The sequence below is a fragment of the Gymnodraco acuticeps genome, unplaced genomic scaffold (genome assembly GCF_902827175.1).
Source record: "Gymnodraco acuticeps unplaced genomic scaffold, fGymAcu1.1, whole genome shotgun sequence".
Classification (NCBI taxonomy): Eukaryota; Metazoa; Chordata; class Actinopteri; order Perciformes; family Bathydraconidae; genus Gymnodraco; species Gymnodraco acuticeps.
Window position 1 is genome coordinate 691061 of NW_022990836.1, and position 17084 is coordinate 708144.

At 44.0% G+C, this 17084-nt stretch overlaps 1 protein-coding gene across 1 annotated transcript in view; it reads right to left on the minus strand.

Annotated features, from left to right (window-relative positions):
- dlg2 (discs, large homolog 2 (Drosophila)) overlaps positions 1-17084 on the minus strand; it is a 125276-nt gene that overhangs the window by 13331 nt on the left and 94861 nt on the right. The window contains 5 exon segments of the mRNA XM_034232935.1: positions 1038-1083; positions 2716-2791; positions 3041-3217; positions 3634-3748; positions 5187-5289. Of these exon segments, the coding sequence (XP_034088826.1) occupies positions 1038-1083; positions 2716-2791; positions 3041-3217; positions 3634-3748; positions 5187-5289 (517 nt within the window).

Below are 17084 nucleotides of genomic sequence, written 5' to 3' on the forward strand. Positions count from 1 at the left end.
GACAGCACAAGTCACTGAACATGTCCCGATTAGGTTTGGTCTGTCTTACTGATGACCTACACACAGGTTGTCTGGCCCTGAGGACATAACACTGCAGGTAAACAGCTCATGCTTAATACATGAATAGCATATTAACTGAAAGAAACTAAAGAAATAGTCACATTTCTACTAAGTATAGTGTCTCTCACTGCTCCAGCTTCCCGATTGATTACATGCAGGAGCTCAGGAAACACGATACAATGTGATATATGACTTATTATCCTGATTATGAACAGTTAACTGCTGTTTGTGTAACTTCATTGTACACACATTCAGCCAATCGTTTTTGTAGAAAAAGTGTGTTTCTGTAGCTCTGTCATTATGTTGTCGATTGCAGTCAATATGGTTACAAGGAGAAATGCTGTATAGGAATTGTATGAAGAACAACAATCTAGGAACTGGTATCTTACTTTGTATAAAGTAAGAGCTGCAAAAGACGTAACATTAAAATAAAAAGGAATCAATATGAAAGTAAATGTCTGTATCCTTGATAACTAAAACATTTAATGAAACACATTAAAACATTACCTACAAAACAAAAATAGACGTAGTTGTGATTAGCTTTCAAATGTTGCTTTAAACGGACATGCTCACCAGCAAAGACAAACCCACGTTAGTTGTTTCTTTAGTTGTTTCAGTGGCATGCAAACATGCACATATATATATATATATATATATATATATATATATATATATATATATATATATATATATATCTGTTAACCTATATATATATATATTTATTTATAGTCTATTTAGCATGCACATAGTACTTTGTGAGGCCAGTACATTCATCATTGAGTGAGGCCTCCCAGACCTTGAGTTTGTGGAAGCAGCCCCCCCACTGATGGAGGTTACACTGCAAACTGAGGAGCAAGAGAAGCCCACAGAGGCGGCATGCAACAGAGCAGGCAAGAGGAACAGACAGGAAATGTGACGTGTTGTCATGGGGGGGTCGCAGTAAACAGAGATAAGGAATCATTCCCGGACCCACTTACTGAATGTCTTTGTCCCATACCCATCATCACCTATCCCCAGGATGTCCTACCGGCCGTCCACAGAGAGCCACAACAGAAGAGAGAGAGGAAGGAGGAGAGCCACAACGTAAGCTGAGTGAGAGGAGCTGCATCTGTCTCTGCACTGACATTGAGCCGCCAGCAGGGGCCCTCTCAACATCATGACACATACTGTAGGCGGGTTGAGATTCAACTTATATATGACATCACCATATGGGCACTTGTCACGAAAAAATGAACATTTGGCCTCTCTCCTGCTCTCTGACCAAAGTCTGAGCCAGAACGCCTCTGAGTGGGGTCCAACAGAGAGAGTAAGAGACCCAAAGGACAGGAAGTGATGATGAGAGGAAGCTCTATGTGTGTCTGGCTGTGAGCTTACTTACTGTCAGAATCACTGCCATCCTGCTCACCCTCTTTGTTCTTGTAGAATGGGAACTTTCGTGTAAAGATGAAATTCTTTTTACGTTTGTCATTGAATGACTGTGAGAGGAGAGAAAGCATGGAGCACACAGGGTCACGTTCATGCAGACAAATAACAGCTGCAGACTGTGGGACGTCAAGAAGCTCTGACAGTGAAGCTTAAAACTCTTTCTCCACGATCCAATTAAAATAATGTCAATGCTGAATTTGTAAGGTAGCTAATGAATAAATATAACATAAATGAATCTTTTATTTTTAGATATTTGTAACATTATGGAAAGATTCATTTTGTCTAGCCCAGAGTAAATGCTATTTCTGTATTGAAACTTGTTGAAATGGAAACCATGATGAGTTTTCTTTTAAACCTATTCAAAGTTGAAATGTGTCTTTACTCTGTTTTTATTTTTGGCTATTCTTTCAGCTGACAGGACCCGCGGATGGGGGAAGTCAGTCAAACTCATGTTGAGCATTACATCTTCAGTCCAGAAACCAAATCAGGAAACTAGCAGGACTGGAAGAGATAAACTCTTATATATAATGATACTCTAATCTGCTCCAGTACTTTTTGTTGTGCCACAGTTGCATCAGATGCATTTAAAGTAAAGCAAGGTGAGAAAAGAGTTGAAATCATGCCATGAGAGAAGTAACATTTCTGGGGTTAGACATAGAGAAGATTGTCAATAGAAAATAAAACACACATGCATTAATGGGAAGAAAGAATGGAACTCAACTTCAAACAATAAATAGTGTGTGGAAATCATCATTTGAAGACAAAAGGCTGCTGCTGGGTAATATTAGCACAGAGTCATGCTCAAACGTAGTAATGTCAAAAACTGGTAGAATATATTTGCATATTTAATAAAGTTATATATGTGTGAAAAGATACAGTAACACAGATATTTGTAAAATGAACTGAAGCAGAAAAGCCGACTCTTATAAAGCTTCTTCTCTTACAGCCGTTTTAAAAAGACACTGACTCATTTACCTGTAATAAATAAGCATACAATACAACCATAAAGAGGATATTGGTATTTAGAAATATGTTTTCTTTGATGAATTACACAAACAAAAGAGGAAACTGGCTGAAGGGTTTGAATGTATATCTAATCTATATCATCTGATTTAAGCATGGACATGTAGTGCAGGCAGAACAACAGAACCAACACCTGAACGACACTATGAATTATCATCAATGTGGGAACATGAATTGCCGCTGTGCAGCTCTCATAAAGGTACGCACCCCTTTGGAATCAAATGAGCCTGGCTTGGCGTTGAACTTCACCGTCTTTAGCCGCGCTCGCTCTTTCCTTTCCACCCTGCTGGGACAAAGTCATGTGACTCACACTGACACCACATTGAACAACAGAGTCGTATTATATATCTTTGCATCAAATGTATTCCTGTATGTTTGTACTGGCTCCACCGGAGCACAGCTGTGTGGAATAAGGTTACCCTTTGGTTTGCGTCATTGTCACCGCATTAACTAGCAAGGGTTCCTATTTTAGCACAATCAATATAATCATTTAAAATCATCAACCAGAGACAGATTTCTATCCGGTGCTCACCGTCTCTTGCTGGGGATGACACCCATTTCCTCACTGTCTCCATGTGGGGTGACCCGGCGGGCCTGCCACCACTCATCATCGGAGGCGTTGATGACATGGAGGATGTCCCCATACTTGAAGCTGAGCCCCTGGCTGGGAAGGCCGCTGTCCTTTGACTTCTCATAGTCAAACAGTGCCCTATCCAGTGGAAGATATCTGGGTTAGTATTGCCATGCACTGAATTCCTCCACTCCTCCGTGTGAGGCCTTTCCTAATTGAGTAGTGGGGAACTGGAAGCATATCTTTACCAGGTCAGAGAGAACAGTGACTGCTGGTCCATGGGGGGGTTCTATAATAGGAAATGTTCTTGTGTTGCAGGCACAGATCTTAAACCTGGTTTATAATATATGTGTGCGTGCGATTGTCATTTATTCAGTTGACTCCCCTGTCACAGTTTTTCACACAATCCTTTTAAATCTTTAATATTACCATGTAGCCTGAAATAAAGAAGTGTATCACATAAAATACATTTGGGGATTGAATGGATGGGCTCCTTTTTTATCTAAATTAAGCTTGAACTTTCTAAATAAGGGTGAATACCTAAAAAGACCAACCTCACATGAAGCGACCTCTTTTGATTGGTCCGCAGAGACCCTGACCCAGAGCTCATGCTGTGGTTCATCATCTGTTCCCGCAGGTCATGGATTTTGGCCTCAAAACGCCCGTACTCTGAAAAAAAGATATATCCAATATTAAGTGAAAAGTTGTTCAATAATTCTCTCTTCTGAAACATTTACAGGGACGATGAAATTCACCACTTGTAAAGCATTTGTTGTTTCTTTACAAAGGAAGTGATGTAAACATGTGATAAGGATCACATTTACCATTAGAACTACACAGGAGTTCTGTCAGGCAATGGATCTGGTTTAGTTTTGGATTCATTACAGCTACACTCATTCCACTCTGAGCTAACAAGATAAAAACCCTGGCATATACATATCTGCTAGCAGTGTCTGAAGGGTCACTACCTGTGAGCAGCGGTACATAAGGTAAAGTCAAGAGGGTTCAAAAAGTCAGACAGGGTGGAGGGGGGGCATTTATTGGGGGGGGGGGGGTCAGGTGTGCTTCAGAGGGTCAAACGCTTGGTGTAGAGGGGTGAACAGTCTGTCCATGCACACATTCACTCAGTGACTTCCACTAGTGAATGATGCTAAAGCTCAGAGCAGACACAGGGGCCAGGGGGCAGGGGCACGAACCTGGTACAGGAGAGCGGGCCCGTCGGGGGGAGCATAGAGCAAGGTCTGATGGGTAAGAAGAGAAAGCTGTTGTTAGTTCCAGACGGGAACAAGGCCATGAGCTGGAGGAGTGAGATGGGGGCTCTCGATTACTCTGAGTCTACAGACTCATGCTTACAAAACTACTGCTGCCCCCCATTCAACAAACTAGGGAAATGCACAGAGCTGGGCTCAGGCACTCATCAATTATTGAGCTAGCATCAAACTTGGCACCAAGTGAAGACTGGCCTTGCTCCGAGCTCACACATATTCCTCCCCTCCCATTGCTGACGCTGTCACAACACAGAACTACCCTGGAGGACAAGAAAGTCCTTCAAACATGGCGTCTTATTTGTTTTAAATCCAAACGTTAGAATAAAAGAATCAATTTTGAATATAAAATCCATATGAAGCACATTTCTCTTGCCTATTCGAGAGGGGCACAATCCTACATATACAGTGTGTAGGAATCATATTATTCTTGGAGGCTATTGTATTATTTGTCTTTTTATTTAGTTTAACAATGCAGTGTTGTCTTTCTGCAGTCAAAGTTTAATTATTTTTGCCTTGTGGCAAAGTGACAGATGATTGGCAAACCCATGGAGAAGCACTGTGTGTTCAATATCAAACAGATCCTTCATCAGACCTGCAGAGGATTCACATCCACTCCAGAGGAGAACATGATCTACCATGAGAGGGAAACTGAAATGACCAATACAAGGTGATCCATGACTTGGCTTGATAATAACCACATCACTCAGCAGGTACAGGAGACTTTAGCACCATTGTGTGTGTGTGTGTGTGTGTGTGTGTGTGTGTGTGTGTGTGTGTGTGTGTGTGTGTGTGTGTGTGTGTGTGTGTGTGTGTGTGTGCTCCTGTTGGTCCTGACTCACCTTCTGGTCTGTACTGGGCGAATATGGTGACCACCTGCCCCGCCCCTTTCAGAGCCGCTGCTGCTTGTTCATGAGTGGCTCCTCGGAGGTCAATCCCATTGACCTGTGTGAACAAAAGGGACAAATCACAGGAATATTATGGTGGTCTTTCTGTCTTCTTGGACATAGTATGATTACCTGCAACACAACACTGCTGCAGCACCAAACCAATCAAATCTTTATTACATTTCATATTTATTACATTTTTTAAGTTGTGCGATGCATAAAACACAAAGTTCTCTTCTCATTAGTTGGTCTGATCTTTTGTTGTTTTAACCTACTGAATGCAAATGCTGACTGTCACATGTTTGTCATTCAGATGGAACAGCCTGATGAAACACAGGGACATCTCGCCCAACCAGTTCACAAACTGGATCACCACCACAGTTGGCCATCAGTCTGGATCTTTGCTAGAATATTCAAAGGAACATCATTTGAATAGCACATGAGAAGCTAGACACAAGACGATTCTGACTGACTGAAATTACTTAGAGTATTAATTGTAAATGTGTTGCTGATATATTTCCTGTTGATCCACTGACTGATTTGGGCCACGACTATTTTCTAATCACACAGGTCAAAACGTGTGACTGTATGTTTGGACCTAACACTATAGTCTATAGCAGCGGTTTTCAAAGTGTGAGGTGCCCCTCCCCTGGGGGGCGCCAGAGAGCTTCAGGGGAGGTGCAGCGTGAGAAAATAAATAACGAGAAAAAGACGAGTTAAGTGACACTTGCACACTTTTGGCTGTCTGTGGAGACCGAGTTCCCCCACCTCGCCAAAAAGGCTGTAAAAGTGTTCATTCCCTTCACCTCCACCTACCTGTGTGAGTGTGGGTTTTCCGCATTGACTTTGATCAAAAGCAAGTACCGGTCAAGGCTTCAGCCAGAGGATGATCTGCGTTTATTCCTGTGTGCATCAAAGATGCAGACTCATGTTCCCACTAAAGTAGGGGTGAGTGTAATAAGGAGGCAAAGTTGACGTTCAGTGTGTTGCTGGGAGAATATAAGGATGTTGAAAATGTTAAAAATGTTTAAAATTATGTTCTGAGAACCAGTGGCGTTTTCTCCTGGAGGCCAAGGGAAGCCAGGCTTCCACTGTTTTTTCGGATTGTAGTTATAGTTTTAATGAATAAATAAAAACACTTTGTTTAGTTTCGGAAATTCTCCTTTGCTGTGTGTTGCTGCCGGCCTGTCTCTCCCCCATTCTCATTGAGTATTTTACAAAGAGTGAAACAGCGCCCCTCTAGATGTTATGGTGAAACAGTAGATTGTTGCGAGAGGAGGCCAGCCGAAATTGGCTTCCCTTGGTGAAAAAAAATTGAGGGATTGACCAATCAGATGAGGCTCACGTCATGCCCCTGCCAACCTGTGATTAGTCAGAACCATGCCAAAGGAAGCCAGAGGCGGCTGGCTTCCCTCACAATCCAATCAAATCGCATCAATTTAGTGTTGCAGTGAAGCGTCCTAAAACCCGGAAGTAAGCTGCGCTCGGGTTCCCTCGACAAAAAAGCAATGGGTTCTATTTCGTCCCTACTGACCGCCAGAGGCGGTGCTTTAATAATAATAATATCTTGGATTTATATAGCGCCTTTCATGAGACCCAAGGTCGCTTAACAAAGAAGAACAGGGCAAAACAAACATAACAAAACAAAAGGCAGTCAGACAACCAGTCAGACAGACAAAACAACAAATAGATTAGGGGCCAAAGGCCTTAGTAAACAGATGGGTCTTGAGGGCCCTTTTGAAGGTGTTAAGTTTACTATTGTTTAATATTTGGCTTTAACTTTTTTGGTGACGGCAGCGTTTCTGCTCCCTCTCCCAGGAGTTTCCCTTGCTGTGCTATTTTGTACTCTTTCTGACCGTGTCGTTGTGCCAAGCTACCATTAGCATTTTGAGTTTCCAGCTTTAGCTGTGTTTCCTCGGTTAACTAGTTAGCAGTAGCGTGGCTCAGCCTAACTGTGTCCTGTCGCACAGCCACTTGGCTGACGCTGGATTAAGACGGGATTACCCGTGCTGTTTTTTCTTTAGAGGCCAGTTTCTGGTCTTAGCCTGTGTTTACGTTTAACTTCGTTATTATCCCAACCAGTGAAGGCAGTGTTTTCGTCCCCGCTCCTGGTGAGCGTGTTGCCTGATTGTTAGCAGCAACCGCCCGGCTAAACTCACCTGTTGAGCTTCTTTATTTTATTTTTATTTCAGCTAGGTGAAGAGAGTGCTCTTGCCCCCGCTCCCTTTGCTGGTAACGTGGGTGTAGGACATTTACATCCCTTGTCGTGTTCGGCGAGTAGGAGCATTGCTCTACTCTTCCCGTTCAGCAGGTAGCTGGTGAAGGCTGTGTCCTCGCACCCGCTCCCGGTTGCCCTGCATCTGGCCACCTACATAATGGCTCATTCATGTACTGCCTGTGTAGCTCCTCTTGAGCCAGAGGACGGCCATGACCGCTGCCCCTCTTGCCTTGGCCTCGAGCATTTGAGGGAGGGTCTCACGCAGAACGTCTGCATGAACTGTAGCTGTATGCCTCGGGCGCTCAGAGTAGCTAGAGTTGCAGAGGTGGAGCGTTTGGCTGCAGCCAACGGACACCTCTCCTCTGCCACACCTCTCCCCTGCCGTATCTAGATGACTGGCTAGTCTGCGCGCCATCCCGGCCTCAAAGGCCCAGGATATGGCACGCCTCTTGTCTCACGTAGCCCGGTTGGGCCTGAGAGTGAAAACCGAGAAGAGTTGTCTGGACCGTGCCCAACAGGTCACTTACCTGGGGATGGTCCTAGATTTGGTCGTCATGAGGGCCTACCTGACACCTCGTCGTGTGGATGACATTTCCCACCTTCTTCCCATCTTCAGGCTGGGCAAGATGGTGCCTTACATCCAATTCCTCCGGCTCCTGGGCACACTGACTGCTGCCTCAGCCATTGTTCCCTTAGGCTTGCTGTCTTTGCGCACCATGCAGATGTGGCTTAACAGCCTCCACTTGGAGGCCAAGTGGCACAGGCACAGGGAAGTCAGGGTGTCACAGTGGTGCCTCTCTGTCACGGTGGGGGGACTGTCACTGCCGGGAGACTGTCACTGTGGATGCATGTCCTATGTAGCCGGTGTCACGTGGGTCACAGGTGACTTTGTTGTTATTAGGTACTCAAACTGTGCATGCGTGCAATGGATATATCCAGTGCTAAAGCACCACCTCTGGCGGTAATCTGGGACTCATAGAACCGTAGTTACAGCCGTCACTATCGATTTCTCCATAGGATTTTGGAAAATAGCTCGAAATAAGGTCAGTGGAAAACGAACCTGTTAGATAAATGCACGTTTTGTTCAGTCGGATAATATCCACATGTCTACCCTACTTTTATAATTTTATAATCATAAATCTAATCGATAGAAGATAGATAGCGTCACTGCACCACTCTCACCGCCGTTAGAAAGTAGCAAGCAACTGAAGCAAGTGCAATTATGGAGGGTGGAGATTTGGATTATTTACTCAAAAATAATTGTACTAAACTTCCGCTACAGCAGCAACAACAAATACAATCTGATGACAGGCCAATGATCAAACTGGAGCTGTGTACAGAGAGGAAAAAAGGAGCGAATCGGACGTAAAACGTTAAAGGTCTCCTGATTTAGTTTGTGAATTAATGCTTATTAGAGTTTGGGCTGGAGAGTGCGTGCGGACCTGTCGGTTAGATCAGGGGTTCTCAAACTTTTAGTTTATGCAGACCACTATTTATTATCAAGGATTTTCGCGGACCACCTCATATGCAAACCGTAAAAATAAGTACATATATAAACGTAGTGTTAAAACGCCGATATTTTTTTACAGTTAATTATAGACAATCAAAAGTAAATTGAAGCCTATCTGATACTTTTGTGACTGGTGTCTGTCTGCGTTGTGTATGTTTCTCAAAGATGACGGCGGACACTATTTTAATTAGGTCATCCCAAACAATGCCACAATTGCGCACGCGCGCAGTGCACTCGGGCAGACAGGTCTACAAAAAAACACCGGTATGCTTAGTTCTACTTTGGTTACTGTACTGCAAAAAGCAGACGGTGCTGCGCTCAACACACAGACTCAAAACCATGGACACACAGGCATATAAGTAACATAAACAATGTATAGGCCTAAATTGCATAAAGGCTTGAGCTACAGTATTGCAACTAAGCAGACAGCGCTGCTTCTCTCTCTCTATCTCCACTTTCAAAATCTATTTAAATCTCAAAACAAACAAACAACATTCCTAAAGGTGTCCTGAAATTAACTTATTAAATAAAGGAAACGAAAAATATAGCCTACTCAGGGGTGGATCTAGAAAAATATTCATGGGGTGGCAGAGGGTGGCAGGAGATTTTGAGGGTGGCATCCCCTGGCAGAAGTATATGCTGATTTATTCGCAGTCATATCAATCAATGTTAACTTGGAAAGCCAAAATATTGCAGCCCAGTTTCCCAGCTTTGCAGTCTATCCACGAGTATGCCTCTTGTTTCCTCTGCCACATCTCCTCTGTCCATACCTCTAGGAAAGCTGAGCTTGAGCTAGCCAGAGGAACGTTGCTAGCGCAGCTAACGTTACAGTTTTTCTCGGTTGCTAACACACTAAAATGCTACATAAAGCACAATTATTTTAACTGACACTCAAAGAGCAAAACATCGGTTAAAATCTCCAAAACTCTAACACGTTTTTCAGCTTTTCACACTATTTGCAAATCAACATGGCACTTTGTGCAAACCACTGCACACGTTTCTCCACGTAAGACACAGGAATCTGACATAAAGTCACGTGTTAGCTGGTTTAAAACACTGCAGGGGCGGTTCTAGGGGGGGGGGGGCAGTGCCCCCCTAACACTGACCTCTGACCCCCCTGTCCTTACAATGAATTTTTTTTTTTTTTTTAAATGTATATTTTCTGGTACTCGGTTTGCCAAACACCGCAGGATTTTTTTGCTATAATGTGAGATTGTGCAGACACCCTTATGTAAAGTAGAGATGTAACTGTTCATTGCCTTTATTTTTATATAAATATGGTGTTAGTACAAACATTGCACTATAACTTAAGCTGAAGCTAACAGTAATAACTATAAGATATATCTGAAATAAATAAGTGTACTGAAACAAATATCAATAACTGTATTGCATTGTTTTCTTATGCGCAATTACTTCATACTGTCTAGTTCTCTTTTTCGTCCTGCATTTATTGTGCCCCCCTCAGAAAATATCTGGCCCCCCAGTGGCCCCCCCAGTCAAATTGGTCTAGAACCGCCACTGAAACACTGATATTCAAAATGCCTCACACATGGACCAATGATCAAGAAACACATTCCACCTGACCAAACACCTGGTAGCATCATTGTTGGCTCATCAATCAGGATGTTAGCACTATAAAAAGACCACAGGTGAGAACTTTCTTACAGCAACAGTGGAAGCCAACATGGAAGCAAGAGGAAGAGCTGGGCTGAGAGTGAGAGGAGGAGGAAGAGGTGGGTGAGAGGAGGAGGAATGAGAGGTAGAGCTGGAGGGAGAGGACGTGGACAAAGAAGAATACTCTCTAATAAAATGAAATGTTATCAACCATGGTTTGACGATGAGAGGCTGGACAGAGGGTTCAGCCTAATCTAAGCCGATGTACTGTTGCCTCAGTAATCCGGACACTTAGACTTGAAAACAGGTTAGTTCCCAGTTTATAGCTCTGCATAACTCATGATATATCAGAGCTTATATCTGTTGTGTGAAACGTATTCACTTCATTACTGTAATTGAATTGTTGGCATGTTGCATACTATAACTGTACAAAAATCCTGCACAATGTACTGTGGTAAACTTACTTTTATGCAACACAGACACTGACCAACCACTGTATCTTTGTTGTTTATCTGAAGGACTGAGAAACAAAGAGATGGAAAGCTAAGGATGTTCAATGAGGCACAGGAAGCAGCAGTTGCAAACTTAGTTTTGGCAAACAATGCATCACACTTAGAGAGATCCGAAGCCACATCATAAGGAACAACACCATTTTCAACCACATCAGGCAAGTCAGCCTGTCCACATTGTCCCGTGTTCTCCAGCGCAACCAGGTTCAGATGAAGCAGCTGTACAGGGTGCCCTTTGAGAGAAATGCTGAAAGGGTGAAAGATTTGAGACATCAATATGCGGATGTACACTGAACAAAAATATAAATGCAACACTTTTGTTTTTGCTCCCATTTTTCATGAGATGAACTCAAAGATCTAAAACATTTTCTATATACACAAAATAACCATTTATCTCAAATATTGTTCACAAATCTGAAAAAATCTGTCCTAGTGAGCACTTCTCCTTTGCCGAGATAATCCATCCCACCTCACAGGTGTGGCATATCAAGATGCTGATTAGCATGATTATTGCACAGGTGTGCCTTAGGCTGGCCACAATAAAAGGCCACTCTGAAACGTGCATTTTTTGTTACGGTGTGCAGGAAGCAGGACCCAAATGCAGATTAGAGTACAAATAATTCCTTTATTTCAAGGGTAGATATACACAAAGACAGAACAGGACACTCACCGAAGACCACGTCAACACACAAGACGAACCGACACACAGGAAGAGACAAGACTAAATACAGGAAGGGGTAATCACAAGACGAGACACAGCCGGGCAGGGGAGGAGAAACACAAGGGCCACAGGTGAAAACAATCAGACAACTAGACACACCAGGGAAACTAACGACGGGAGGAAAAACACAGGAGAAGCCCCTTGCCCCTTGCCCCTGGGCTGACAGCCCAGGGGCAAGGCAGAGCTTGAAAAGGGGGTTATGGAGGGGCGAAGGCAGTGGCAGGAAGAGTCAGGGGGCCGGACCCGAGGGCGAAGACCGCGGCTCTCAGGGGGCCGGGCTCGAGGGCGAAGACCGCGGCTCTCAGGAGGCCGGGCAGAACCCGGTGTCGGCCGGACAGGAACCGGCGCTGGTGGGACAGGCCTCGGCAGGATCCCCCACGGAAGAGGACCAGGAGTTGGCAGGACCCCCGCCAGGAGGGCCGTCGGCGGGACCCCCAACGGGACAGTACACAGGGTTGGCAGGACCCCCGGCAGGAGAGAAGTTTGCGGGACCTCCAACAGGACAGGACACAGGGTTGGCAGGACCCCCGGCAGAAGGGCAGTCGGCGGGACCCCCAATGGGACAGCACACAGGGCTGGCAGGACCCCCGGCAGGAGAGTAGTTCGCGGGACCTCCAACAGGACAGGACACAGGGTTGGCAGGACCCCCGGCAGAAGGGCAGTCGGCGGGACCCCCAACGGGACAGCACACAGGGCTGGCAGGACCCCCGGCAGGAGAGTAGTTCGCGGGACCTCCAACGGGACTGGACATGGAGCCGGAAGGACCCCCAGCGGAACCTCCATCGGCATAGGACATGGGATTGGCAGGATCCCCGGCAGGAGAGTAGACGGCGGGACCCCCAACAGGACAGGACATGGGATTGGCAGGACCCCCGGCAGGAGAGTAGACGGCGGGACCTCCAACGAGACAGACATGGAGTTGGCAGGACCCACAGCGGAACCTCCAACGGACCAGGACATTGGGTAGGGACTTGAGACGTGACTCAAGTAGGGACTCGAGAGGAGACTCAAGAGGAGACTCGAGAGGGGAACCAAGGGGGAACTCGAGAGGGGACTCGAGAGGAGACTCGAGAGGAGACTCGAGAGGGGACTCCAGAGGTGACTAGAGGAGAGACTAGAGGAGGGACTAGAGGAGGGACTAGAGGAGGAACTAGAGAAGGGAACTCGAGAGGGGACTTGAGAGGGGAACTAGAGAGGGGACTCGAGGAGGGACTAGACTAGAGTACAGGAGATGGATGCTGATGTCATCAGGCATGAATTTATTTGTATTGACGAGGCTGGCTTCAACCTCACAAAGACCAGGAGAAGGGGTAGGAACATTATTGGTCACAGAGCCATCATAGATGTCCCTGGCCAACGTGGTGGCAACATCACAATGTGTGCTGCGATCACACAAAATGGTGTCCTCCATCGCCATGCCTACCTTGGTCCATATAACACAGCCCACATTCTCACATTTCTGGACAGACTGCACCACATTTTGACTCAGGCAGACCATGTTCATCATGCAGAGCAGCCTGGATATGTTGTGGTATGGGACAATTGAAGAGTTCTTCTCGGTATGGCGGTGGAAGGTGTATGACCGTCGGCCCTATGAGCGCATGCCTCTTCTGCAGGCAATGGAGGAGGCATGTGATGAGGGCTGGATACGTCACTCAAGACGCTTCTTCCCGCGCTGCTTAGCCAGGGAAAACATCGCCTGTGATGTGGATGAGGTGCTGTGGCCAGACCCTGCTAGGCGGCGGGATGCAGCCTAAGCATTTTTTTCCTTTCCTTTGTTTTTTGCTCAAAATATTTTCTGTATATTTTTTTACTCTGAGTTTTCTTTCTATCTACTGTATTTGACAGAAGCATCATTTTTGTTTTGCGATACAGAAACAACTGTAACTATGTGCTGAGATGCATGTTGCAAAATATTACTTTTGAATAAAATATGATTTTTTTCAACAACTCATTTGTATTTCTTCATTTACTGTATTTCTGTAAACTCAAGCAATCTTTCTCTGCAGAAACCTCTATGTACAGAGCATAGCCCATAACAGGTGAAAGTGCTTTAGATGATGCTCAGCAGTGTGTAGCTGGGTGGTCAAACCATCCAGTATTATGAATGAAGTGAGTTATATTTGGTGCAAAAGTTTGCATTTGGAAAGTGTGTTATGACACACTTTCCAAATGCTCCATCATTCACCAGTAGTTTTCCATTCACCTGTCTCACCTGTTTTCCACACCCACTCGTTAGCTCACTCTCTTTCTCTTCTGCACCCATTAGCTTCTGCCAGTATTTAAACCTGCACCTTACACACACTCTTTGCCAGATTGTACTTTGCCTCATGCTTGTCTTTCCCGCGTTTGAAACTAGATTGCCTACCCGGTTCCGACCCTGCCTGTCCTCGATCTGCCTGCTCTGCCTGTTCCCTGATCCTGCCTGTCCCTCGACTATCCTGTCTGGCCTGTTATCCAACCCTGCCTGTATCTACGCTGACCGCCTCGCTTACTCCCTGACTCTCTGCCTGTCCCTGACTCACCTTCTGCCCGCTGTCCTCCGGTGCGTTAAACTGCTCGGTTGGTATTCCTCAGATCCAGTGGAATCTCCAATAAAGTTTATTACCAATTCTCCTTGGTTTCTCGAGTGCTTCATTTGGGTTCTCCTTAAGATTGTGACAATGTGTTTATGTAGTTTTGAGTGCAGTTCTTCACTTAGCAGGAGAAATTAGGTGTTTTGCACTTTGGGTGTGTGGTTTTGTGAATTGTGTTTAGTGTTCTGAGAAACAGAGCAATTAAAAAAAAAGGGTGTTAGCAATCGAGAAAAACTGTAACGTTAATAACGCTCAATAATGAACTCCAGCTCAACCAACCATATTGTAATATCTAAGATGGGTTAGCAAAAACAAAAGTGTTGCATTTATATTTTTGTTCAGTGTACATCCGCATATTGATGTCTCAGATCTTTCACCCTTTCAGCATTTCTCTCAAAGGGCACCCTGTACAGCTGCTTCATCTGAACCTGGTTGCGCTGTAGAACACGGGACAATGTGGACAGGCTGACTTGCCTGATGTGGTTGAAAATGGTGTTGTTCCTTATGATGTGGCTTCGGATCTCTCTAAGTGTGATGCATTGTTTGCCAAAACTAAGTTTGCAACTGCTGCTTCCTGTGCCTCATTGAACATCCTTAGCCTTCCACCTCTTTGTTTCTCAGTCCTTCAGATAAACAACAAAGATACAGTGGTTGGTCAGTGTCTGTGTTGAATAAAAGTAAGTTTACCACAGTACACTGTCAACACTCGCGACACATGAGTGGCCAGCCTAAACAACAATAAGCGCTGCTTGGCAACCGTGTGTGGCGACAAAGTACATAGACATTTTGAAAGGAGAGATTTAGTTTAGCCGGTATTCAACATATTTTACCAGTCATAGTCCGGTCATTATTTACACTCTAAGAAGAGTCCTACACAACAGACATGGCGTCAAAAAGGAGTAATGTGTGGAAATATTTCGACCAGATTAGTGACTGCGGTGTAGAGTGCAAACTATGCCAAATTAAACTTATATACATACTATACCTTGCTATACCCGCAACCTCCGTTCCAGCTGAGAGGGTCTTCTCTACAGCTGGCCTGATTGTGAATCGCCTCAGCACATGAAAGCTGTAAGCCTATAGCTGTCAAACTGTGATCACCAGTTCAATACATTTGATAAATTCGACTTGGTTTCTACACTTATTTGAACATGTATTTATTTATTTCCAAAAGTTAATGAAAACAATTTTTTGGAAATAGATTTTTACAATTTTTTTTTTTATAGGATATGTACATTTCGGTTAACCGGTTAACCGTTTTTTGGGGGGTCAAATATTCGAATATACATTTGCTTTCAAATTCCCATCCCAAATATATATCTCTTTGTTTAAGGTGTCCAGGTGATGCAGACAGGCTGGACCAGAGAGTGAGAGACAGAACTGGACTCCTCACAGCAGTGAACTTCAGCACAGGTACAAAGACTCTTTTCTTACTGTACAAAGAATCAAGAAAGATATTGGTTTAAATAAATGAAGTATTGACTTGAATACACTGATATACATTCCATTAAACAATACTAAATACTAGATCACCTACACATCAGTTAAGTTGAGGGTTTTTTCATATGCAAAAAGTTACATTTAGATGTTAACAAGCAATATGACTTTGTCAGCTTTCTAATGTAATGTATTGAAGGCAAAGATATTTAACACATAGTGAGAACTGCTACTATTTATCTCTCAATATTGTCTGTAAAAAACGTGGTAAAAGTGATTCTTTCAGTGAGACAACAGAGCAAGCTTCTACAGTTGCACTACGTTTTGATAACAGTTCAATATTATTTTGATAATAACATATATTTCAATGTTGATGAACTTCATACTGTTCATTCATAATCTGATTGTCTTTGTAGCTCACTGTTGAAATAAAAAAAAAACATTACAATTACAAAATAATTATATCTACAGCCCCTAAACCAGGGGTACTCAAATACAAATCTTAAAGGTCCAAAATAAATGTTTCAATAAGACAAAGGTCCGTTTATTACGGTCATTCAAACTTTTAAACAATTGCAACAAGATTCTTAACACGAGGTTGCAAAAACAAAAATAATCTGTATGCAGCAGTTTTCATTGTTATTGTTTCTGTGCTTGACCCCTCAGAGTCGCAGTGTCAGAGCTGCACAGTTAGGAATAAAGGCAGCTGCACCCTCTTTCATTCAGCATTCCCATTAGTGCTTTATAAATGTCTTGCCCCCTTGTGTGTCCACTGAGGTTCGTCAGGCCCAACACATCTTCAACAAACTCCCCCTTTGCCTCATCATAAAAACTCACAAACACCAGCAACTGAGCATTGTCAGTGGTGTCAGTGGACTCACCCACAGCTAAGGAAATGCACTGTGCATTTTTTATTCCAACACAAAGCTGATGAATCAAATCACCAGCCAGTGTTTATGTTCTTCTGGTTGCTGTGGAATCTGAGAGGGGGATTTGCTTGACCTGTTATTTCCTCTTTGTGTTTGCCTTCAACATGGTCTCCATCACTTCAGTCATGCATTCTTTTATACTTCAGTTATTATCCAGTGGAAAGTCCTTACCTACTGGCCTAGTTAAATCAAAGTGGTTATTTTTTTTTGGCTGGGCAGTGTAGTTTTACACACCGTCTTATTTGACTTTCTCAGGACTTAAAACAGTTTTTTGGGGGCAGACCCCCTCAAAGAAAAAAATATATTTACACACGTAAGGTCATCATCTTAATAGTTTTG